The 26,896-nt window shown below is 43.3% G+C and overlaps 1 protein-coding gene across 4 annotated transcripts in view; it reads left to right on the top strand.

Annotated features, from left to right (window-relative positions):
• Nucleotides 1–26,896, top strand: part of RBPJ (recombination signal binding protein for immunoglobulin kappa J region) — a 91,860-nt gene that overhangs the window by 50,929 nt on the left and 14,035 nt on the right. For all 4 annotated transcript variants that reach the window (XM_050947757.1, XM_050947758.1, XM_050947759.1 and 1 more), the window contains 5 exons: nt 4,968–5,063; nt 14,136–14,301; nt 14,946–15,120; nt 19,057–19,194; nt 19,398–19,510. In XM_050947757.1, coding sequence (XP_050803714.1) covers nt 4,968–5,063; nt 14,136–14,301; nt 14,946–15,120; nt 19,057–19,194; nt 19,398–19,510 — 688 coding nt within the window. The remainder of the gene's footprint in view (nt 1–4,967; nt 5,064–14,135; nt 14,302–14,945; nt 15,121–19,056; nt 19,195–19,397; nt 19,511–26,896) is intronic.

Below are 26,896 nucleotides of genomic sequence, written 5' to 3'. Positions count from 1 at the left end.
CCTGGCCTACTTCCTTTTATGTTGGGGAGCAGGATGCCTTATGCAAAACAGGAAGAAACATGTTTTGTGTCATGTCAGGTTTGGGATACATTTAATCAGGAATGCATTTCCAGATATACTCCAGCTTTGTGATCAACTTGCTTTATATTTAGGCTGTGAGTACTTATAACTCAAACCAGAGTTTATCCCACAATAGTTTTAAATAAGCTCAACAGGTAATTTTCTATTTTCCTATATGACTTGTACAATTATTATCTATACCTATCTGTGGATTTTTTTTTAAAAAGGTTGGGTTTAAAATCATGAAGTATTTTCCCCTCTTGGAGGTTAATCACTTTTGGAATTTTCTGCTTCTGAAGTTATTGGTAGAATCCACTTTCCTGAGATTAATTAAAATTAGAAAATTGATTAAACATCCTGTTGTATATCAGGGCATAAACTGTATTGTGTGCTTAACTTTGATGAATCTAGGTTTTATGCACAGGGTTCAGCTACTTGGTTAGTAAAGTATCTTCCTCCTGGGATATTGACAGGGATCCTGGGAACCATTTCCCATGTGTGAGAGTGGGTGGTTCTAAATTTTTTTTTTTTTTTTTTAAATACCAAGACCTCATGTTCTAAACATGTAGTAAAATGTTTAGGGACTTCCATCCCACAAAATCTGAATGCTCTCCCCTATCCCTTACCTAGCAAGACCTCCAAATACCTCTTGTGGTCTTGACTTCTACATTGAGAATCTATTCTTAAAGAATTGAGCAGAGAACATCTTTTAGGATCTGGTAGACGTATCCCAGAAGATAGATTTCTTGTGAGTGTAGGAGGGCAAAGAGGGTGGAAACTGGTGAATTGGAGTCCTTTCTTATATCTCTTTTTCCCTTTGAATTAGCAATCCTATACTGAATACATAATAGACTATGTAAGTAAGAATATGATCCATTCAGATAGTCTGAAGAATATACCATTATGTTAAAATTCAAATACTCTTTTAACTAAATTCTTTTCTATATATGAAAAGTCCTATATGACTAATGGAATATCATAGAATCATAGAATAGCAGGGTTGGAAGGGACCTCAGGAAGTCATCTAGTCCAACCCCCTGCTCAAAGCAGGGCCGATCCCCAAATACATCATCATCCCAGCCAGGGCTTTGTCATGCCTGACCTTAAAAACCTCAAAGGAAGGAGATTCCACCACTTCCCTAGGTAACCCATTCCACCACCCTCCTAGTGAAAAAGTTTTTCCTAATAACCAACCAAAACCTCCCCCACTGCAACTTGAGACCATTACTCCTTGTTCTTTCATCTGCTACCGTTGAGAACAGTCTAGATCCATCCTCTTTGGAACCCCCTTTCAGGTAGTTGAAAGCAACTATCAAATCCCTTCTTTCTTCTCTTCTGCAGACTAAACAATCCCAGTTCCCTCAGCCTCTCCTCATAAGTCATGTGCTCGAGCCCCCTAATAATTTTTGTTACCCTCCACTGGACTCTCTCCAATTTTTTCCACATTCTTTTTGTAGTGGGGGGGGGCCCAAAACTGGATACAGTACTCCAGATGAGGCCTCACCGATGCCGAATAGAGGGGAATGGTCACGTCCCTTGATCTGCTGGCAATGCTCCTACTTATACAGCCCAAAATGCCATTAGCCTTCTTGGCAACAAGGGCACACTGTCGACTCATATCCAGCTTCTCATCCACTGTAACCCCTAGGTCCATTTCTGCAGAACTGCTGCCTAGCCACTCGGTCTCTAGTCTGTAGCAGTGCATGGGATTCTTCCGTCCTAAGTGCAGGACTCTGCACTTGTCCTTGGTGAACCTGATCAGATTTATTTTGGCCTAATCCTCTAATTTGTCTAGGTCCCTCTGTATCCTGTCCCTACCCTCCAGCTTATCTACCACTCCTTCCAGTTTAGTGTCATCTGCAAACTTGCTGAGGGTGCAATCCATGCCATCTTCTAGATCATTAATAAAGATATTGAACAAAACCGGTCCCAGGACCGACCTTTGGGGAACTCCACTTGATACTGGCTACCAACTAGACATGGGACCATTGATCACTACCCATTGAGCCCGACGATCTAGCCAGCTTTCTGTCCACCTTATAGTCCATTCATGCAGCCCATACGTCTTTAACTTGCCGGCAAGAATACTGTGGGAGACCATATCAAAAGCTTTGCTAAAGTCAAGGAATAACACATCCACTGCTTTCCGCGCATCCACAGACCCAGCTATCTCGTCATAGAAGGCAATTAGGTTAGTCAGGCATGACTTGCCCTCAGTGAATCCATGCTGACTGTTCCTGATCACTTTCCTCTCCTCTAAGTGCTTCAGAATTGATTCATTGAGGAACTGCTCCATGATTTTTCCAAGGACTGAGATGAGGCTGACTGGCTTGTAGTTCCCTGGATCCTCCTCCTTCCCTTTTTTAAAGATGAGCACTCCACTAGCCTTTTTCCAGTCATCTGGGACCTCCCCCAATCACCATGAGTTTTCAAAGATAATGGTCAATGGCTCTGCAATCACATCTGCCAACTCCTTTAGCACCCTCGGATGCAGAGCATCCAGGCCCATGGACTTGTGCTTGTCCAGCTTTTCTAAATAGTCCTGAACCACTTCTTTCTCCACAAAGGACTGGTCACCTCCTCCCCATGCTGTGCTGCCCAGTGCAGCAGTCTGGGAGCTGACCTTGTTTGTGAAGATCGAGGCAAAAAAAAGCATTGAGTACATTCGCTTTTTCCACATCCTCTGTCACTAGGTTGCCTCTCCCATTCTATAAGGGGCCCACACTTTCACTGACTACCTTCTTGTTGTTAACGTACCTGTAGAAATCCTGTTGAACCTGCTTGCCATCTCCAGTTTTTCCAGATACATGTTCTTCAGCAATTCTGAAACATTCTTTTCCTCTTCATTGCTTAAGTTCCTTGAAGGAGTAAAAATATCTCTGAGCAACTTCTGTTCTATTGTGCTACTTGCTTTTGCAGTTATATATAAAATATAATATAATGATGGTGCTTACCTCCTTAAAGTGCTTTGAGATCTACTGGTGAAAATGGCTATATAAGAGCTAGGTATTCTTGTTCTTATTGAACATTTTCTTAATAAGCAGTAGAGAAAGAAGAGTAGTCTTTGTATTCTTAGGAGGTTAGGTCTATGTGGCAACTGTGATTTTATGAATACAGCCTTTAGAGCAGGAGAAAGGGGCAGAGATAATTTGATCCTGACACAATGCTTAATATACACTAGAACTGACAGACCATGAGCATTATTTACTATATTTGTAGCAGTCTTTTTGAGAAATTGTTTAACATGAGTACCGTAGATATTCATGGGTATTACGTAATGCACTCTGCATCTTGAACATATGTTTATGACTAAGTTAAATGAAGCTAAAATGAAGAATTTTGTTAGTACTGAAATACGTAAATATAATTCATTGAGAAAATATTAATCTTAGGTTTGGTAGTTATAAAGTACTGAACATCTGAATACCTATATAAATAGTCTCAGTATATATAAATATACTTGAGAGAAACAGTTTTTTATTGTCTATACTTTATGCCTATATGCAGCATAGTATCAATGTTACTAATTATTAGCCAAATTTACCGAGATCAAGGTAATCCTGTATTGGTGTATCATCTACTTATATACTTATTTCTGGTGCACCAGTTACTATGATGTCTATGTGCCAGGTATAAAAATTTAGACTGAAATGTCATCACAGTTGGATTATGTTCTGTCCCCTACTCTCCTGGGTGAGTTTTTATTCCATAGGCTCTTTTTATCTGAGAGGTCTTTCTACTGGAAACAGATCTTGTCAACTAAGAATATTGTTTCCTTAGTTGAGTAAAGTTCTGGGTCAACAACCTTGATGCCATTAAAGAACTATCCAAATATTGGTTGAGTTTGATCTCCTGAGTGGTTGCCTTTGGGTGGATGGCCTTCACCAAAAATGTCCTGAAACCCCTTCCTTAGCCCTCGTCCAGACTAACCCGCGGCATCGGCGGGTTAAAATCGATTGCTCGGGGATCGATATATCGCGTCTAGTCTGGACGCGGTGTATCGATCCCCGAGCGCGCTTACATCGATTCCGGAACTCCATCAATCCGAACGGAGTTCCGGAATCGACACGGAGAGCCGCGGACATCGATGCAGCGCCGTCCAGACTGGTGAGTACCTCGATTTTAGAAATTCGACTTCAGCTACGTTATTCACGTAGCTGAAGTTGCGTATCTAAAATCGATTTTAATTCCTAGTCTGGACGTGGCCATAGAGTTTTATCTCTACTTCTGTCAGTTTCAGTAGGTAGCTTTCAGTATTTGCACTTATCTAGTTATGCGCTTTGAAGGGAAGGACCAGGGGACTCTGAATTGGTTATAGTACTTAATGGAGGGCTGGTGTAATATGCAGAAGACCAGTAAAATGTTGTCATCTACCTATTCAACTCAAGAGATAGTTGTCTTTGTTTTTAAGCAAAACAGTTTCTGTCTGGCTTTTGTTGTCATTGTATGGCTGAATGTTAGAAAACCAACATACACCATGTATGTCATGTAAGCACATCAGTGTGGAAGACTCAGATAAAACTAAGCAAGGAGACCTTGAACAAATATGGGTAGCAAGATATTGTAAATAGTAACAACGAGACCTCAGCACATCCCTCTTGTTGTGAATAAATGTATTGAAGTAAATACTGTCCTTCTGCAGCACCCCAGACTTTCCCTGTGGTGGAAAACTTTGTGATGATAGCATAACTTACAGTAGTGGGGTGCAATTTGAATACTGTTTTTTTGCCCAAAAAATTATCTTTTAAAACATCTGGTTTAAACCCAACTCTGTATTGTTAGTGTGCTGCATATCCCCCTATTTTGTCTTCTTTCAACCTCAGCTGCATTTTTTTCTTAAAGTTCTATTTGAATTATTATAACTACAAAACTTTCAAAACTTATTTTCTCTTTAAATTAATTTTTAGGGAAGCTATGCGGAATTATCTAAAGGAGCGGGGTGATCAAACAGTACTAATTCTCCATGCAAAAGTTGCACAGAAGTCCTATGGAAATGAAAAAAGGTAAGGAAGAGTCTCTCCTTCTCTCATATCTCCTTCCCTCCCCCTCTCCACCAGTCAAGGGGAAAAAAATTCATCATCTGGTGTGTCGTTACTTTTAGCATAGTACCTAACAAAATTGTCTTAAATTAAAAACACTGTAATCTTACTTTAAATAAATGTATTAATGAAATAGATCAATTGTATTGCCAAAATCAAGCTAGGTGTTCGTATAGTGAATGTTGGAAAACTGCTGCTTTTAGTACATAGATGTTTGTGTCTGTTTCTGCTGGCAGTTTCAGTCCCCAGCTTCGCTTCACCTGGGGATTTCTTTCTTTTATCTAGTTCACGTGGTTGGGAGAGCGGTGAGGTTCTATAGATCCTCATGTCCCTTGCGGGTGTTCCTCCCTGCACAGTTTGTTTTCTCTGGGGAGAGGGATATCCTTAGCCTGGGCCTCACTTCTCCTCCTCACCCCAATAACGTTGTTGTATCTACTGCAGCTGCTTCTGTGTCTTTTCATACCAGCTGAGTTAACTAGTTCTCCAGTTGCTTGTGGAACATTTTGAGGTAGACAATATTTCAGAGTATAATAAATTAAAAAAAAAAAAACAGCCAAGTTAGAGTAAGAACCTTTACTGAAATAAAAAGTGACATAAACCCTCTTTTGGTCACTTTTAAGGGGATCAACAATTGAGATTATAGTAAAAATTAGCCCTAGAAAAATGGGAGAAAGTCTTAGTAAGACTTTCCTATTAGTATAAACTATTTTTCCATGGTAAAGTGTCTGTTTAAAGTATTTTTTTTGGAGGAAGAGGTGGTGGTGGGAAGGTTAGCTTTTTTCTTTCAGTAATTTTAAATAAAAATATGGCCCCGATTCAGGACAGCACTTAAGCACTTGCTGTCCTGAATCAGGCCTATAATTGCAATAAGACGTATCGAGATGTATCATTAAAATTAGTATAAAGTATGTCTTGTTATAACAACTTCTTGTCAAAGATGGGTCAATATATAAGTAGTAAGATGCTATCTATCTGATCCTATTTGTATAGATTTTTATACTGCAGCTATCAACCACATATCTGATCACTGCATTTTCAGGCAATTGTAGTACACTTCAGATAGTTTTTAAGGCACGAGGCTGCAGAAGAAGCATTTTCAGAAGGCTTGTTAGTGAATATGTTTTATGAATAAGGTTCTTCGGCACTGTTCTGCTGGTGCACTTAAATTCTGACTTGCAGCACCAATAAGATTCCTTATGTCTAGATTTCTAATTACCTTATAACACACAATGACTTACTGTAAGATGTACATAGCAAATTTCAAAAGTTAAATTGTTGAGCTAAAAATACTGGACTAGAGCAGATGAGGTTTCAGACACAGATGTTATCTATATGCAGTAGCCACAAAACAGCCACAGATGCTGCATGTACTGTTACCTTTGATGCTTAATATTTCTTTCTCCACCTCGGTCCACATCCTGTTGTATCATATTGCTTGTAAAATTTCCTGAGGTTTGAGATATTAAGCATCTCAATGTACAAAAGCAATTCCAAATCAGAGTCCATCAAAAAATTGCCTGCAGAGTTCTGAGAAATAATCCACTGATACAAATTGATTTATTTCCTATCGTTGGGCCTCTGTTGTTCACGCAAAGGCCACTGTTGGCTGTTCTTCACACTTCTGTGCCTAGTTACTAGTACATCAGTGCATTTTCACTCTCCTGAGAAGACCTCCACAGCTTGCAGTCTTCGCTAAGCTTCTCTTCTGGGCAGTTTCCAGGTTCAGCAGTTGATTGAATTGTTAAGGATTTTTTAGATATCTTTAGAGCCTTGCATTTCTTATTGAGAATCAAATAGGAAACTCAATGAGGGGGAAAAAAGGACACAAGTGAACAAGTGCGCTGTGTTTATATGATGCAACTATGCAGCCCTCTGTTGCTGACGGCAGCATTTTTAGACACATAGCAAGGGGGTTATAATTCAAGGCAGCGTAGCAGTAAGCAGTACCTGCTGCTTCACAAAGGAGGATTTTACAGCCATCAAGATTCATCATGACTGAACAGCAGGAACACATGGTTAACTTCCCAGGTCACACCGTATTAAAAATAACATGGTTAAGGAGTACAGTGTACTGAATTAATTTATCCCCTTTGTATGCCTCCATTAGTTGGAAAACACATTTCTAACGAGCTTTCCTCTGTCAGACAGAAATCTGTTCCTTCTCTTGGGCCCAGAATACTTCAGGAGTAGGAGTCGTCCACCATCCAACTCTTTTTTAGGGATAGATTTACTCTTTTCCTGTTTGGATTGCAGTAAAGGAAGGGGGTATGGCTCATTTTATTTGAAGATTGAAACTCACCATTTGTGTTAGGAAAATGTGTAAAGTCCCCCCCTTCCTCCCCAAAATGACCCTGAGAAATGTGAGGTGATACTTTCAAGGTGGATCTTTGTTTCTAGCAATTTCCAAATATTCCCATGTGCCTTTGACAGGTAATATTGCCCCAAACAATTCCTTGGATAAATATAGAGTAGAGCTTTGGGCATTCTTGATGTGGCTTGCTGATTTTCATGAGTATATATTACTAATGTTAGTAAAACCACTATGGCATGCATACAAGTATGCTTTCCCAACTCCTGAGAATTGCTGTCCTTATGCCAACTAGTAATCAAAACATGCAATCAGAATGATATTAATACTACATAAATAGAAAATACCAAACTGTTAAAACACCAAAGTTCTTCTGAGCGGGAAGTGTTCTGTGGTGTTTGATATTGGATCCTCATCATCCGGTACCAAAAATTTTACATCACTTTTCAGGGGTGTCATGGCCACCATTAGTGGCTCAGAAACTGAACTGTAATTGGATATTGATTAAAATAGATACATATGTTTTTGCATAGCATGTTCCTCCTCCTCTCTGTAGACATTGTGGAAGTAGGTCCATCCACTATTTATTTAGTATAGCTGGAGTGTTTCCTCACACCAGTTATTTTGAATTCTTGTCCTAGTGATAGACTTACCAAATGAGTACAGATTTCTTTTTAGACATTCAGAGTTTCAGGAAGAGAGTGCTCAAGGGTGATAGTGTCTGGGAGGTCAGTGTAAGATTATAGCATCATTTCCAAACTGATTTTAATACTGATTTAGTTATTAAAAGAAAAATTGTTTAATATTTAAACAAAATGTATAGTTCTAAATATTCCAATCTGATTTTTATTCTCCTTCTCAAACCAGTGTTTAAACCAGCACAGAAGATGTACTACAGTATTACACTAGACTCCCAACCTTCTGGCGTCACAAATGATAACTACATTATTATTCTTAACAACTAAATTGCCGGTATCAACAGAATCTCAGAAGTGCCAGTTGTAGTTAAATCTTTGGATTCACTTCTGCTGCCAGATACTTCGTGCAAATGAGTGCAGATTTAGGTCCTTGATTTTCAAATTCATTTTACTTTACTCATAGCGAGACATGCCTTATTCCTTTCTTATTGCTGGCTAAGCAAAGTTAGCAAAGGTTTTACGGCTATTTTATTATAATGATTAACCAAGTTCATGGGACATTCGTTTTATTCATTTTTTTTCTTGCATTTCCAAAGAGAGAGGTTTTTAATGGAGCCATTACTAATTGTGCCTACGGTTACATTGTATTTTAAGCTTCATGGAAGGATCTCTCCATGTTTTTTTGGTCCTGGACTTTAATGTGATAAGGAAGTATCTTGGCTCACTTTAGATGTGTAGAGAATAATCCATCTTTACTTGACAGACTTCTAAATTTTCAGAAGTTGGGGGTCCTTTTGTAATTCCAGTTTCCAGTCATAGAGATAGTGTAATCTAGAGGCTACAGAAACTCCTCATTTCTGTTCCTAGCTCTCTCTTGGTTTGCTATGAGGCCTTGGAAATTTTTTTTAACCTTTTTGTGTGCAGTTTATACATCTGTAAATGAGGGTAATAATTACCTTGCAGGTGTTTTGATGAGGCTTAATCAATAGTGTGACATACTTGGTGGAATGGAACCATATGATGCGCAAATGTTGTGTAGTGTGATTTCGTTTAAGAATCTTAGAAAGAGGCATTTCCAGACTTAGTCCCCAAGTACCTGGCAACGTCTTTGTTACTTGTCTGTACGCTGATTATTGATTGGGGTTCTTAGATGTTAATGTAATAGAAATAATAGTAGACAGGTCCTCTGCTCTTCTAAGATGAGAGCATATTACTCTTTAGTAATAATAGCCTTTGGAATGGCAAGGGTGATGCAAATTTCTTCTGTTAAATTTGCAGGTGAACCATTTGGCAATGGCATGTGTACATTAGTTATTGTTTACATTCTCAGATGTTGCATTCAGCATAGTTGTCTGGGTTCCTGCTTGGGACTTTGATTCTAGATTAGATTTGTGCTAGTTATGTTTCTGTAAAGATACTGTCCACCAGAATTTTCCTTCCTGGTTCTCAGCTTCTTGGCATGAGACAATCACAGCTCCCCAAGCTATTGAAGTGTTTTCAGTCTCAAAAGATGCTTATGACTGGGTCTGTGAGCCAGTCCCCCTACTAGTGGTCACATACTACTATCTGAATTTGTTCAGTGTCCTTAGAATGTTCTAATTAGCAATTTCTTGACAGCTGTTAGTGAAAGAACTCCTTCCAGAAGCTGCACCTCAGAGTTATTGCTCAGACTTTTCTCTGCGATGTATTGTTGAGTATCCTCTACTATGTGCCTACTAGGTCCTGGTTGTTATTGCTAAAATTGTTTTGTCATTGAGTGCTTTGCCTTTTTCAAGGCTTGCCACGTGGCTCCGATGCCTATTTTTAGCACTCTGGCACCTAATTATTTTTCGTTTTTTTTTTTCTTGTTGCATTATATTCTTCAGTGGATGTTGTCAGTTTCTTCAGCCCCTAAGAAGGAAAGAAGACTGCTGAGTGGTTTCATGCTTAGAACAATGTGGGTAATTGACAAACATATCTTCTGCCTTGACTGTCTCCAAGTCGACCACCAGGTACAAGGGGAAATATTGTCATGCAAATGTCACCTCAAACGGTGATGTATTCTCCAATCCCACATCAAGGGAACCTATGAAGACTTCTTTGAGACCAGCACAGGGCTAGGCCAGAGTGTTTCAAAAGGTAAATCCTTGAAGCAGAAGCCAAAGTTTAACAAGAGTGCTGAGTGCCAGGACTCAGTAGTGTTGGCATAAGCCCATTTTTCCCTGGTAAGCTTAGTTAGGATAGTTTCACTACTGAAGCACCATGTTTTCCCAAATTCATTGGCCTTAGTGGTGCAATGTGTACAGGGGCTTGGAATGCACATGTACCCTTACCTGGGGATTTGGCTGGTCAAGAACACCACTATGGAAGGAGTCAAAAGAGCAGTCTGTTCGCTTTTCCATGTCATCACGAGGGTTTTGGAGTCAGTAAGATTCAAAGTCTCTACTTTTCCCCAGCAGACATTTGGAGTACATGTGAGCTCTGCTAGGCATGGATCTGCTTGGTCTTCCTGCTGCAGAACAGGATTCAACGCCTGACCAATCTGATGGAGAGGATTTGTCAGATCAGATGGATGATAGCATGGACTATACTATGAATACATTTGAGTTTTGATGGCCTCAGCTGAATTAGGAGTATCGTGGCTTTTCTTCTCATGAGATCAACTCCGTGATCTTGAAATCACAGTGGAAGCAAGCATTATAGGGGGACTTGCATCTCTTCTGGATGATGGACAACCTCTGGGCTTTTCTGTCCTAAGTGCCAGTCCAAAGATGAGCTTGAATTAGGGATTTAGTTCAAACTCCAGCCATTCAAATTGTAGTGACCACAGATTCGTCCAACGTGACATGAGGCGCATACAGAGAAGGTGCCTCCCCACTCCTGTCAAGGGATTTAGTCTTTCTGTAGGACCAACAACAGAACATTTTCTGTACAACAGATGAGTGGTTCTAAATACAAGTACCTTCAGACACCTGATATGCCAAAAGGTCGCCCTACTTCACACATACAATAGGGTCACTGTGCTTGTACATCAAGAAGCAGGAAGGGACCAAATTTTGCATCTTGTGTTGCAAGCCTTGGCAAATATGGGAATGAGCTTTCCCAGAAGACACTTCTGATTGCCATATATTTAGCAGGGAAGAAGAACTAACAGAAAGAGCTGATCCATGACAGATCTTCACAAGTGGTCTGTGGAGCACGTAGTAGCATACCTACTTTACAAAGGAACATTGGAGGTAAATTTCTCCATCCCTTACTTGAAAAAGAAGCTACCAATCTTCTGCTCATGGCATAGTGGAAAAAAATTAGCAACGGAATACCTTATCTATCCAATGGATAAAGGGACTCCTATATGCCTTTTCACTAGTACTTCTTATAGTCAGGGTTCTGGCAAAGGTTTGGAGAATCAGAGGTAATAGTTTTTTTAATCATTTTCTTTTTTTGCTGGTCAGATTACTTCTTTGGAAACTTCCATCTCCCACTCAATTAGAAGCTTATGGCATTGTGGTTAATATAGAGGACTAGAAGTTAGAAGACCCTATAAATTGAAGATGAATGGGAAAGCAGTTTTCTTTGTTCCATACCACCTAGTCCCACTCTATTTCTAATTGTGAACCCTGGAAATTGTTTCAAACTAAAAATAATGGAAGGATTTTTTTTCTCTTTTCATATGTAGCTGAAAATCAGCCCATCATCAAAACTTAGAAATTCTTATTTATTACTTTAACCCATTTCTTCCAAATGCTTTTTCTCCAAGTTATTTTAAACTAATCAAAGACTGGGTCTTCTTTTGTCCCATGTTAAATGAGAAATAACTGCATCAGTGGTGTACATGCACACTTGACTGTACATGCAATAGAACCTCAGAGTTACAAACACCAGAATTATAAATAGACCAGTCAACCACACACCTCATTTGGAACCGGAAGTATGCAATCAGGCAGCAGCAGAGACCAAAAGAAGCCAACAACCTCAAATACTGTACAGTGTTGTGTTAAACATAAACTGCTTAAAAAATAGAGGGAAAGCAGCATTTTTCTTCTACATAGTAGTTTCAAAGCTGTATTAAGTCAATGTTCAGTTGTAAACTTTTGAAAGAACAACCATAATGTTTTGTTGAGAGTTACGAACATCTTCTATTCCTGAGGTGTTCATAACTCTGAGGTTCTACTGTATTTTACACAATATAGTTGAACTCTTCTTTACAGGAGATCATGGGATTGTTTGTATAAAGTTAGAAATTGAAAAACCAATACTTGCCTCCATCTGGAGGTAGAGGTTAACCCTTAAGTCGAGACCAATAAGGGAACCAGTCAAGCAGGTCTAATAATTATGATTATTTCTCTTGTTTGCAGTGTTGTATTCTTGTTGGTCCCACAAAATGAGAAAGACAAGCTGGGTCAGGTAATAGGTATTGCCATTTATTGGATGAACTTCTTTTTGTGGAAGACACACACTTCTGAGCTCCACAGAGCTCAGACCTGAGAATAGCTCTGTAAAGCTCAAAAGCTTCTCTTTCACCAACAGAAGTTGGTCCAATAAAAGATATTACTTCACCCACCTTGTCTCTCTCTCTCCTTGATTTGACAGGTTGAAATCAGTTTTTTAAAATTTAGTAAGCCAAGAGTCTGTATATGATTTTGATTTACAATATAATTCAGTATTTTTGATGTCCTTATCGTAAGTTTTAGCTTAAACGAAAGTTGAATTATTTGCAGCCAGTTTGTTCTTAAAATGGGTTATAACTTGTTTCCTGGTGGTCTTTATTGCCTCCTAGTGTCTGTTGGGAAAAGCTTTTCTGTACAACATAAACTGAAAGTACTTGCATTTGGAAATATGTAAACACTAGCATTTGCTCAATTGGAAAGACTGAAAATAATATAGATATACTTAATGCAGTGCATGACATTTGTAACATATTTTCAAAGCTTGAATTGACCTCAAAAGTTAAAGATGCTTTTGCCCTGTTTGTGTATATAATTTAGAAAGCAGTACTCTTTTTAAGTCATTACAATTTGAGGGCTCACTGGGATAGCCTATTATTTGTATTTATTTAAATTATTTTAATAGAATGTAGTAAGTTTTGTCCTTTCCATAGTTTTGTCATAATTTCAATTTTAATTTTACACAGGTTTATTTTAAAAAAGAAAGAAATATTTAATTTAGATTTTTAAAAATCTGATATAAAAATATTTTTAAAGAAAATCAGATTTTTATCCACGTTGTCAGAAGACCAGTCTTGTCTTCATTTGTCATTGATGAAAGGATGTAAATATAACAATAAATACTAAATTAACGTTTTAGAGTGCTTTTTTTCTGAAAGGCTTATGTTTTTATTATTTTATCTGTCAATCAAAACTTTTAGTATCTCTACACCAACTTTATGGTCCTTAGAGCAGTGGTTGGCAACCTGCAGCCCATCAGGAGAATCTGATTGCGGGCTGCGAGACATTTTGCAGACATTGACCGTCCTCAGGCACACCGCTGCCCCATGCCCCCCAGCTCCCGGTGGCCACGGTTCACTGTTCCCAGGAATCTACACACACAAAGATGACAGTTCCCAGGATAAATTGCTTAAAGGAACCATGTTTGTTTAATTTTGATTCATAAACTAATTAACAGATTCACTTGAGAAAATCCTCGAAATTCAGTTTAGTCACAGATTATATGCTGTAAATTTGGAGGAAGATACAGTATACTTTTTATGCAAAACAGAGTTTGCATCCTGGCTTAAAGTGAAACTCTCAGCACATCCTTAGCTGAGAGGTTGCAATCAACCGCGTGTGTATGTGTATGTGAAATATATGTAACCTACAAACACCCACTCAGTGTCATTTTAAGTACTTACTAGGGCTCTATTTAAAAGCTCTGAATATCTCCTTTCCAAGAGTAAAAAAAAGCTCCTGATTTTGATCTGTACAGTTGCAAGGTGCCATATTTTTAACCTATCTCCCCCTTTATGCTGCAGTGGAGGGCTTTTGTTCGAGTATCAAATGCTAGCTAATTTGTCTAGAAAGGCTTTGTGTTTGCCAGGACAAGACACAGTTTTGTTGCTTTTATGCAAAGATTTTTATAAAAGCTGTATGTAATCTGTAAATTGTTCATTTTCAGGTTTTTTTGCCCCCCTCCATGTGTGTACCTTATGGGCAGTGGATGGAAGAAAAAAAAAGAACAAATGGAACGGGATGGTTGCTCTGAACAAGAGTCACAACCATGTGCTTTCATTGGAATAGGAAATAGTGACCAAGAAATGCAACAGCTGAATTTAGAAGGAAAGGTAGAGCCCATATAATAATTACTCCTGCAGTTTATAGCATGGGACATTCTTACCACTACTGTCTCATTCAGCAAATGCGTTCAGGTTGCTTTTATTTTCTGATCACTAACTAGTTATTGTGGCCTATAAGACATTAGGGTGGGGAAGGTTTATCAATTGGCAAAGAGAATGAAATTATCAAGTTTCTAAGCAGGTATAACAAATGTTTAAAAGGAGGAAATAAAAATACTTTTAAAAGAATTGATTTAGTATTTTGCTAAATGTAGAGAGATGTTTTACAATAATACAAATTACAATGGAATGTTTTCTTGTGCCATCAACGAGCTAAGATAGCTAGAATAAAACTGACCTTGCATAGGTTTATGTTGTTTGTAGGTGTTGCAAGCACTGTTTCAGTTACCTTCTATTTGCAATGTAGTTCCTTCACTGATGCTATAAATATCTATTTTACAATGCTCTTTATGATGTACGCTTTAAATAATTGGAGCAGAATGTTGTGATTTCAGGGAATTGGTAAAGAAAAGCATTCATTTAAAGATGAATCCCGCCCATGTCATATTTTCTGATTATTTAATGTGGTGTTTCTGCTATCTTGAACTAAAAGTTTATCTGAAAAAGAAACAGTAGTTTGTTCTAATCTACAGAACTATTGCACAGCCAAAACGTTATACATCTCTGACTCAGACAAGAGAAAGCACTTCATGTTATCAGTAAAAATGTTCTATGGCAATAGTGATGACATCGGTGTGTTCCTCAGTAAACGGATCAAAGTCATCTCCAAACCTTCTAAAAAGAAACAGTCACTGAAAAATGCAGACTGTAAGTATTTAGTGTGCAGATCTTTACTTTATGTGGTGATATGTTTGACCTCACATGACTTTCTTCTTGTATGAGTGAGGTTTGATTGCAACTAAAAATAAATACAGTGCAATTTTCCAGTTTTACTGTTAAATATTTAAGACCTCTGCACACTGATGTATTTTGCAATATTCTCCTTTGTTTACCTGGTTATGCTGTAATTGAATTGAATATGGTTAGCATTCGCAATATAGATTGGTAGACTTAAAAAATTGTCTTCAGCAGATTTCCGGTCATGGGTCAGTATACTTATACACTGGCTTGTCAAGAACTTCCTTATCTCAAAGTTCTAAGCTGTTGATTCTAGCAGGTCAGGACCCTTCTTGCTGAGGTACTTAAGCTACCTCCAGTAGTCAACAGCAGAGACATTGCTTTAGGAACATTAGTGATTAGCTCCATATCACCCCAACCAACTCTTCACTTCTCTGCATCACTCTGTCTCTCACTATCTTTTTTCTCATTGATGTCAATTTTATTTATAAATTTATTTTGTGAGCTTATCTTCAAGGTTTTGACTTTTATTGGAGTTTGAGACTCTTCATGTTGTTGATTCTCAAGGCTTTAAGCTCAATTTGCTTGCTCATTCTGGAACATGTTTTTTTGTTTTTTAGCTCTAGAATTCTTGGGTACTGATGCACAGCTGAAGCACTCCAAGCTTTAATCTCCCTGGCTTCTTTCCCCTCAGAGTTTTGCTTGTCCACAATCATTGCACATCAGGCATTGTGTATTTCTTTTTTCTTGATCCATGAGATTCTCTTTTTCATATATTGTAGTCTAATCTTCTCCAATCTCAGAATCGTGCATTGGGATTTCCAGACTAGTTCATTGGGGTGCAAGGCTAAGGAGAGGGAATTGGTGTAAGTGGGGAAAGCTGAAAGACCCCAGTCCCCAGAACCAACTTGCAAATGTGAAGTTAAAGTAGCAGATGACTTCTTGAAAACTCCCTGCCTTCCCTCTTGGTTGTCTTTGCGGCCTAGTGTAGTTGGAGGAGCAGTTCATAAGTAGAGATCTGCAGATGAAGGCAGTTGTCTGCCAGCCTAAGTGTCTCTTCTCTGCTCTTGTGGAACTCATCTTAGCCTTAGATGCACCAGTGGACATCCCTCAGTACTAAAAGCATTTAGTGGGGGGAATGGAGAAGGTTAACTGAGCTGCCGAAAAGGAAAACAAAAGAGGTTGCTGGATGAGAGGAAAAGTGCAAAAAACATACAGAAGAACAAAAAAATGAAAAAGGAGGGGGGAGAACACTTCTTTTCCTTCCTTTGTCTTTCCTGTATGTTTTGAAGTAAGGGGAAAGGGAGAAATCGTAGAAACTGTGTCAGAGCATTGTGGAATGGGCCTTGTAGATGGAAGGTACCCACTGCTCCTAACAACAAAAATTGTTCTACAACAACAAAAATGACTGGAAATCACTACTATAACCATTTCTTAGCTCATAAGTCAACACGTGAGGTTGTTCTGTGTTTTTTTCTTTTTTTCCATTCCCTTTTTTGCTCAAACATGTGGAGAAGTGACCCAGTAGCTTTAAAAAAATACTCTGAAATGCGATTTGGTTGTTGTACTAATGGGGAGGCACTGCTACTGTTCTGTGCCTTGGAAGGGCTGTGATTTATGGCTCCAGAGACCATCACAAGCCGTGAGGTACCAGAATGTTTACCTTATAGCCCTCCTGGTCCTTTCCAACAGTTCTGTTGTGATTGTCTATTGTCTGTCATGAAACTGGGCTAGGAAACCTTAAATGATATGTCTACACTGCAGTTAAAAACCTGCAGCTGGCCCATGCCAGTTGCCTTCAGCTTGTGGGGCTTGGGCTAAGAGGCTGTTTAATTGTGGGGCAGATGTTTGGGCTTGGGCGGGAGCCCGGACTCTAGGACCCTGCATGCACGGGCAAGGCTGGCTTTAGGCCAATTCCCCAAATCGGGCCCCGCACCCTAAAGAAGAGCGCCTAACTTTTTAATTTTTACTCACCTGGCAGCAGTCCGGGTCTTCGGCGGCACTTCAGTGTCGAGTCCTTCAGTGTCATGGAAGACCTGGAGTGAGTGAAGGACCCACCACCGAAGACCCGGACCGCAGCCAGGTATTCGAATCGGGCCCTGCACTTCCTAAAGCCGGCCCTGGGCATGGGACAACTGCAGGTGTCTAACTGCAGTGTACACATACCCAAAGACTTCAGCCCCAAGAGCCAGAGTTGACACTAGTCTTGGCTCAAGGCCTCTGTAGATCAACCTGCACTCTAACAAAACATTCATCTGTACCAGCTGGTATATTTTTGATATTAAAATACTTTCTGGGAGCCCTTTTCATAAGCCCCCATCAGAATTAATATATTCTCAAAAATGAAAACATTTAACATTGGTTTTTGAGTTGAAATGCTGATGCAGCTGTTGGTTCAGTGTTTTCTTTTCTTCGGGATCTTAAATATCATGTCAATATAGTGTCATTGTTTGGAGGTTCAAGTGCAATTAGAAATAGCCTTGTTGTTGTGTGAGTCCCACCAGTGTGCTAACAATGTGCATTGTTGATTTATGTTCTTGTAGCCAGTCTTGCAATTCTGGCAGGTTGTATTGAGCTTTCTTTGATGGCAAATACCATGTAGAACAGGGGTGGGCAAACTACGGCCTACATCATGTGGGGCGCTGAGTTGGGGGCCGCACCACACAGCTGTGCCCCTCTCTGGCCGGGGCCCTGGGTCGGGGGCCACACCTCACGGCTTGGTTCCGCACCAGCTAGGGTGCAGGGTTCGGGCCCCACCATGTAGTTCCCGGAAGCTGCAGCATGGCCCCGCTCCGGCTGCTATGCGCTCCATTGGGAGCTGCAGGGGCAGTGACTGCAGAGGGGGAGCGTGCAGAGACGCCAGGCCAGGCCTCCGCATAGGATCCGGAGAAGGGACGTGCCACTGTTTCCGGGAGACGCTTGAGGTAAGCGCCGCTTGGAGTCTGCACCCCCTGAGCCGTTCCCCACACCCCAACCTCCTGCCTCAGCCTTGATCCCCCTTCTGCTCTCCAAACCCCTCGATCCCAACCCAGAGCACCCTCCTGCACCCCAAACCTCTCATCCGCAGCGCCACCCCAGAACCTGCACCCCTTCCCGCACCCCTTCCCACACCCCTGCCCCAGCTCTGATCCCACTCCTGCCCTCCAAACCCCTCATTCCCAACCCAGAACACCGTCCAACACCCCAAACTCCTCAGCCTCACCCCAGAGCCCGCACCCCAGCCTCAATTTTGTGAGCATTCATGGCCCGCCATACAATTTCTATTCCCTGGCCAAAAAGCTTGCTCACCCCTGGTGTAGAAGAAAGATTGCATTTAGGTGTACTCTGGCCTCAAAGAAATCTGAAGAGTTCAGTAAGCAGGTTTGTGAGGGATTATACTTTGCCAGACTCTCTGAATCTTTTGTACTTTCAAGAGAAAGATCTGAGCAAATCAGAGAGTTGAAGTTTCTGTAATTTTGGACAGTTTTTTCTTTTTCTTCCTTTTTTTAACTGGTCTTTATAGGAACATCTTTTCCTTATTCTTGAAAAGAACTGGGCACTCAGATTAACCTAAGTATTTCAATGGGGTGGGGCAATGCAGCCTCTGAGTCCAGTGGTTTACAACTATGAGCTAAGGACATAGATGTCACCCAAAGACAGATGCACGTGTCCAAGAGTGGCAAACTGACAAGAATTTATAGTATCTTCAGAGAACAGCAATTAGAGATAAACAGTTAACTTTTGTAATTGTTACTGTTTTCCCAAGTGTCACAAATGTGTTCAGTTTACAAAGAATGTAATTACAGATTGATGAGGGAATTACAGTCTGAATCAGTCTATTATGCATCTGTTTGTTGATTTTATTAATGTTGCATTATTAAAAAACATTTTTACAATATTAAGTAAGTCTTCATTTTTTTCTTACAGTATGTATTGCTTCAGGAACAAAAGTGGCACTATTTAATAGACTTCGATCCCAAACAGTTAGCACCAGATACTTGCACGTAGAAGGAGGTAATTTCCATGCCAGTTCACAACAGTGGGGAGCATTTTACATTCATCTCTGTAAGTAAAAATAACAAAAAAACAAAAACACCCCTCAAAATACAAACCTCCAGTTTTATTCCCTTTTAATCAATTTTCAAAGTAAAGATTCAGTCTCAGTGTGTGTATATATTTGTGTGTAATATAGTACCATTTTATGTCCTTACCATCAAGAGAGAAATGAGTTAAACCATTTAACATAGAACTTTGTCTGCTTTATGCAGTGGATGATGATGAATCAGAGGGAGAGGAATTCACAGTGCGAGATGGCTACATTCATTATGGACAGACTGTCAAACTTGTGTGTTCAGTTACTGGCATGGCACTCCCAAGACTGGTACAGTATAACTCCTCCAATGCTATATCTAATTTGTAATATACTAATTAGAATACCTGGATTGTTTTAAATGCAAGTTCATGTGTTGATTAGCATGTATTTGTTTTTAGAAGAACTGCCAAATTGGCTTTGACTTTTTAAAAAACTCTTTTTTTGCTGTTGTTTTATTTTTAAAATGCTAATATTTTAATATGATATTTTATCTTTATTTCTGTTTTGCTGTAGAATTATTCTTTTAGTTAAGGATAAGGTGTGTAAGTATAAACTAAACAGAAGGCATGATACACAGATCAATCAAAATGCTAAATGTAGGTTACCCTGCGAGCTTTTAAAAAAGATAGATCTAGCTTAGCAATGATAACAAAGACACCAGGGTATTAAAGCACCTAAGCATGTGAGTAGTCTCATTCAAGCCAGTGGCACTTCTCTTGTGCTTAAAGCTTTGCTAGAATCAGATCTAAAATCATTCTGTATACTTATGTGCCCTCTTACAGACAAGTAGAATATCAGTATACTATACAAAGTAATTTCGGGTGAATACTGGCACTGAACTTATTTAAGCATATATAACAATAAAAATGCATATAATAAAAAATTGCACATCACCATTACTATGAACAAAAGAAAAAATGTGTTTTTGGTTCTGTAAGCTTACATGATAGTAATCAATTCTGCCTCAGTGATTGAGAAAGTTGTAACTGTTTAGGACTTTGTTTAACAGGCTAATTATAGATATATGTGCACCAAATGCCCCCAAATAGCCAGCCTGGGAGGCATTAGTACATAACTGATTATAAACCTTCCATTTATTTAAGTGTCCTAAAACCATTAATCATTAGCCTATTAGAGACTTCCCTATTACCAGTCTCTTTTACTGTAATCTACTCAGATAACATGATGGTGACAGTATGAAACTCTGACAGATTTAATTCCTGCTGTATAAGATATCCCAGTATGACTATGTTGAGAATTTCTCTCTACAACCATATTCAGTTGGAGGATGGAAATGATCTGCTGAGGGCAAAACTTTTGTTTATTTTAGCTACTGAAATGGTATAATATTATAAACCCCCATTTTGTTATGCTGTTATATCAATTAATAGAAAATTCCATCATTTACTGAGTTTCTAGGGATTTGGTCCAGTATACATGGAAATCAGGGAAAGATTCCCTTTGACCCTAATGGGTTCCATATTGAGATATGACAGCATCAGTAGCGTGATTCCTGGGCCAGGCACCAGCTGGAAAGGTGCCATCATCTGCAATTCCAGAGACCTCTAATGGGAAAGGGGAAGTAAATTTGCATTTAGCATGACATTTTATTTTTTACCCTTGCAGTTGGGAACATTCAGCACACACCCTTACAACTCTTGTTATAAAATATGTTTGCACGTCACCTTTAACTTTATTATATTAGCTGTAGGATTTTAGGCGAGAAACTACATTTTTTCATAAAATTTCTGAAGAAAAATGTGAACCTTGAAAATAATGTTGCTAATAGTTCCATTTATCATCGTTAGAAATCCCAGAGGACATGGTTGGCTTTCTGATTCGTGGCTTAGAAATCTTCAAGTACTATGGCTGCTGCTTCTGCTGATGTTGCATAAAATGGAGTACTAAACTTTTTTTCTAGAAGTTGAGTTAAAATTCCAAGCTTCAGATTTCCGTTGTCTGTAAGGGAATACTTATCTTTTTTTATGTTTTTTATTTTTAAAAATTACATACTATAACTCTTTAGAATTACAACAGTAGGTATTTTTATGCTGAATTGTCAAATGTAGGAAACAGCCATCCTTTACAGGTGTATTGTATAGTCATGCCTTAACTAATATTCATCATGACTAGTTGTCAAGAGATACACTATTGTAATGTTGCATTTGCAAAACTATCGATAAGGATGTGTTAATACTTTTACCATAAAACCCTATTTGTAAAAGTTTAAATTCAGTAAGTGGCCCACTATGCTGCAGTTGGCTATATGAGTTGTCAAACCTGGAGGCATTTGCTTCTGTAAAATTGTGTATTGATACTTGACCGGCTGCTCTTTTACATCAGGAGACCAAGCAGAGAAATCAGTTCTTCTTCGAGTGATTGCTCATATCCATTCCAGGTAGGTGTGCGCGCCACGCGTGCACGTTTGCCGGAAACTTTTTTACCCTAGCAACTCGAGTGGGCCAGCAGGTCGCCCCCTAGAGTGGCGCCACTATGGCACTTGATATATACCCCTGCCGGCCCGCCCGCTCCTCAGTTCCTTCTTACCGCCGTGTCGGTTGCTGGAACTGTGGAGTGCGGCTTGCTGTCCTCCACGTACCTAGCTCTCCTGTACACTGTTCGTAGTCGTAGTTGTAAATAGTTTTATAGACAGTTTAAAGTAGTATACTAGTTAGTTGTTTATTGTATATGGTTGTATAACTTGTTCGCGGGTGGGCCGTTGCCCTTCCCGGCGCCCGGCACCGGGCTCATGCCTGGTTCGCCGGGCTTCAAGCAGTGCTCGGCATGCAAGAAGCCGATGCCGACTAGCGATCCCCATGACGCGCGCCTCAGGTGCCTGGGGGAATCGCACATCAGTGAGAAGTGTCGTATATGCAAGGCCTTTAAGCCTCGCACAAAGAAGGAGAGGGATCAAAGGCTCCGCGCTCTCCTAATGGAAGCGGCACTGACTCCGGTACCTGCGGTGCAACTGGCCACTTCTACTCCGGCACCGGACCGTGCCGGCACCGGCAAGATTCCCCGGCACCGTCCATCCCCGGCACCGGGAGCAGATCTAAGACCCTCTACGTCTGCAACACCATCTAGGCAGGCTCGAGTGGAACGCCCGGCACCTACCTTGGCCGCGGCACCGCCTGCAGGGCTGCTGTCGACTCCGGGTCCGGAAGGTCCGTCAAGGCCAGCCCCTCCTAGCTCCCCGTTGAGGTCAGGGGTCGAGCTGTTAGTCCCATCTACGCCGGAGACCTTTGCCTCGGCACGGGACTTGATAGCGCTCACGGAGCCATCGCAGCCTCAGACCACGGCACCCCCAGGACGGGTAACCTCCAGAGGCAAACCGATGCTGAGAGCGCTGTCTCCGGAGTCCAGGCACCGATCGCCCCGGAAACGTGAACGCTCGCGCTCGGGGCGCCGCTCGCAGTCCCGGCACCGTTCTCCCCGGCGGCACCGGTCGCACTCGCGGCGCCAATCAGCATCTGCACGGTCCCGGTCTGGCTCCTCTTACCAACGGCACCGAGACTCTAGGAGCCGTTCACCTCGGCGTTCAGCTCCTCGGTCAACCTCCCGGCACCGAGCCGGTGGTAGGTCCCGATCCCGGTCGACCTCCCAGCACCGCGTCGGTGGCAGGTCCCGGTCCCCACTGCCATTCCGGCACCACGCGGAGCGAAAATCACTGTCCCGCTCTCGGCACCGACCTCGAGACAGATCCCGATCCGGATCCTGGCACCGACTACCACGCCGATCCCGATCCCGGCACCGGTACAGGTCGCGGCACCGATCCTCGGCACCGAGGAGATTGTCGGCGTCGGCATATAGAGAGGTCTATCAAACTGGCTCAGCGCCTCCATGGCCTTCAAGGGAACCTTCCGTGTCCTCTCAGGCAGAGAGCGCCTATGCATTGGGCCAGGACAGACACTCGGCCCTGTTTCAGGACCCTCCACCCCAGGAACGAGGGCCTCAACAATGGGGGTTTTGGACCCCATGGGCGTACCGCCAAGCCCAGGGTCCGCAACATATCACTCCCCGCCCTGCGGCGGAACGCAGGCCACCAGAGGCAACGGTGTCTAGACCCCCTCCCTCCCCGGAAGCAGAAGACAGGTCCAGCCACCAGGACCCAGAGCTCCCTCCAGCGACGGAGGTGCAGCCCCAAACAGAACCCCCCGTGGACGCTCTGTTGCCAGGGGTTTCCTCGTCGTCTTCCCCGGATGAGGCAGTGGCGGGTACCTCGTCCTCCAGCCCTCCCCCTCTAGATCTTAGGGCACACCAGGACCTCCTCCGACGCGTGGCACAAAACCTGGACATTCAAGCGGAGGAGGTCTCTGAAATCGAGGACCCTGTTTTGAGTATCCTCTCCGCCGATGCGCCCACCAGAGTGGCCCTGCCTTTTATCAAGACTATTCAGGCCAACGCCGCTAATATCTGGCAGTCACCGGCCTCCATCCCTCCGACCGCTCGAGGAGTGGAAAGGAAGTACATGGCCCCCTCGAAGGGCTATGAATACCTGCACGTTCACCTGACACCCTGCTCCCTTGTGGTCCAGTCGGTGAACGACAGAGAGCGCCACGGTCAAGAGGCCCCGGCGCCCAAGTCTAAGGAGGCGAGACGAATGGACCTCCTGGGCCGCAAGGTCTATTCAGCGGGGGCACTACAGCTCAGGGTCTCGAACCAGCAGGCCGCTGGTTAGCCGCTTACTCCTTTAACTCTTGGGTAACTCCTTAGCCGCTACTCCTTTAACTCTTGGGTAGCGGCGGGAAAATTTGCAGAGCTGTTACCGCAGGACGCCCGTCAGGAGTTTACCACCATCCTGGATGAGGGCAAAAAGGTAGCGAGGACCTCGCTACAAGCCTCCTTAGATGCTGCGGACTCGGCCGCTCGGACCCTTGCCTCGGGGCTTACGATGCGCCGCATTTCCTGGCTTCAGGTCTCTGGCCTTCCGCCAGAGCTCCAGCATACTATCCAGGACCTCCCCTTCGAAGGCCAGGGCCTGTTTTCCGCTAAAACAGACCCCAGACTAAAGGACCTTAAAGACAATAGGGTCATAATACGGTCTTTGGGGATGCATACGCCTGCGACACAGCGCAGGCCATTCCGGCAGCAGAACCAACAACAGCAGCGTCGGCTGTATCCTCAGTTCCGTCCGCGGCAGGACCTCACTAGGCGCCGCGGCAGGAACAACCGACGCAGACAGTCGAGTGGCCAAACGGGGCAAAACCAAGGCTCCGCCAAGGCCCCTCCTGGACCCAAGCCTTCATTTTGAAGGTGCGCCCGAGGGCACAGTACCAGTTTCCCCTCCGGATCCTTCCCCGTAGTTTTCCAACCGTCTTTCATTTTTCCTCCTGGCGTGTACCCAAATAACATCGGACCGTTGGGTCTTGCGTACTGTGCAGGCCGGTTATCGCCTGCAGTTTTCATTGCCCCCCCTCACCCACCCACCATCCTCGTCTCTCTTCAGGGACCCCTCTCACAAGCAATTCCTCCGTCAGGAGGTGCAGACGCTCCTCGTCAAGGGAGCCATAGAGGAGGTTCCAGAGAGCGAGAAGGGCAAGGGGTTTTATTCCCACTACTTTCTAATCCCCAAGTCCAAGGGGGGCCTCAGGCCTATCCTCGACCTGCGGGAACTCAACAAGTATATGGTAAAGTTGACGTTCCGTATGGTATCCCTTGGAACCATCATCCCATCCCTGGATCCCGGAGACTGGTACGCTGCCCTCGACATGCAGGACGCTTACTTCCATATTGCCATATTCTCCCAGCACAGGCGTTTCCTCCGCTTTGTGGTCAACCGCCAACATTACCAATTTGCGGTCCTCCCGTTCGGCCTCTCTATGGCCCCGAGGGTGTTCACGAAATGCATGGCAGTCGTCGTCGCACACCTTCGGCGCAGCCGCATTCACGTGTTCCCCTACCTCGACGACTGGCTGATCCGGGGCACATCGGAGCTGCAGGTCCGCGACCACGTCCGCAGGATCAGCAGCCTCTTTGCTGCCCTAGGCCTCGTGATCAACGTGGACAAGTCTACTCTGCTCCCCACGCAGAGGATAGAGTTCATCGGGGCCGTTCTGGACTCTACCCTAGCCAGGGCCTTGCTACCCTTGCCCAGGTTCCAGTCGCTGTCGGCCATCATTCTGCGCTTGCAGGCGGCCCCGCTGACCTCTCTAAGAACATGTCTGGCCCTCCTGGGACATATGGTGGCCTGTACGTTCGTAACAGCGTATGCCCGACTCCGCATGAGGCCTCTTCAATCTTGGCTCATCGCGCAGTACCGGCCGGCCAGAGATTCGTTGGACACAGTTGTCACCGCTCCCCAAAGGGTACTGGACTCCCTTCGGTGGTGGCTGGACCAGTCCGTAGTCTGTGCGGGGCTCCCGTTTCATCCACCCCAGCCCTCGGCATCCCTGACTACGAACGCTTCAGACTGCAGCGCCCAAAGAACTCAGGGCCTGTGGACCCCTCAGGAGCTGGACCTCCACATCAACATACGGGAGTTGAGAGCGGTCCGTCTTGCTTGTCAAGCGTTCGTCCATCACCTTCAAGGTCGTTGTGTCGCGGTGTTCACCGACAACACGACGACCATGTTCTACATCAACAAGCAGGGCGGCCCCAGGTCCTCTCCCCTATGTCTCGAGGCGATGCGTCTCTGGGAGTTTTGTATAGCCCATGCCGTTCACCTTTCCGCCTCCTATCTCCCAGGAGTACGAAACACTCTAGCGGATCGACTGAGCAGGTCCTTCTGCTCGCACGAGTGGTCCCTCCCGGACTTCGCCCTCTCACTCTTCCAGAGGTGGGGTCGTCCCCGGGTGGACCTCTTCGCGTCCAGGGAGAACAGGAAATGTCGAGCATTCTGCTCCTTTCAGGGTCGGGAGCCCGGGTCTATAGCGGATGCCTTCCTGATCCCATGGGCGACCCACCTGTTTTACGCGTTCCCTCCCGTTCCGCTGATACACAGGGTCCTCCTCAAGGTGCGCAGAGACAGAGCTCGCGTGATTCTGATAGCTCCAGCGTGGGCCAGACAACATTGGTACCCCATGTTGCTGGACCTCTCAGTAGCCAACCCACTTGCCCTGCCCCTACATCCGGACCTGATCACCCAGGACCACGGCAGGCTCTGTCACCCGGACCTTCCGTCTCTGCACCTTACGGCATGGCTCCTGCGTGGTTGACAGGCCCCGAGTTACGCTGCTCTACCCCGGTTCGGGAGGTTCTCCTGGGCAGTAGAAAGCCTTCCACCAGGGCTACTTACTCGGCTAAGTGGAAGCGTTTCTCCTGTTGGTGTTCGGAGAAAGGTCTTCTCCCTATGGAGATTCCCATCACCACTATTCTAGACTACATCTGGTCCCTCAAGGCCCAGGGTCTGGCATTGTCGTCCCTTCGGGTCCACCTAGCGGCTATCTGCGTTTCATCCTGGAGGGGAAGGATGTTCCGTCTTCTCCCACCCTATGGTGGCGAGATTCCTGAAGGGACTGGAACGTCTCTATCCACAGATCCGCCCTCCTGCCCCTTCATGGGATCTCAACCTGGTCCTAACTCTGCTCATGGGTCCTCCATTTGAACCGTTAGCTACTTGCTCCCTGCTCTATCTCTCATGGAACACTGCCTTCCTAGTGGCCATCACCTCAGCTAGACGGGTGTCAGAACTACGGACCCTCACAGTAGATCCCCCGTATACGGTCTTCCATAAAG

Source organism: Gopherus flavomarginatus, chromosome 3 (assembly GCF_025201925.1).
Source record: "Gopherus flavomarginatus isolate rGopFla2 chromosome 3, rGopFla2.mat.asm, whole genome shotgun sequence".
In the NCBI taxonomy this organism is placed as follows: Eukaryota; Metazoa; Chordata; order Testudines; family Testudinidae; genus Gopherus; species Gopherus flavomarginatus.
This window is presented reverse-complemented; position numbering and strand designations above follow the sequence as displayed.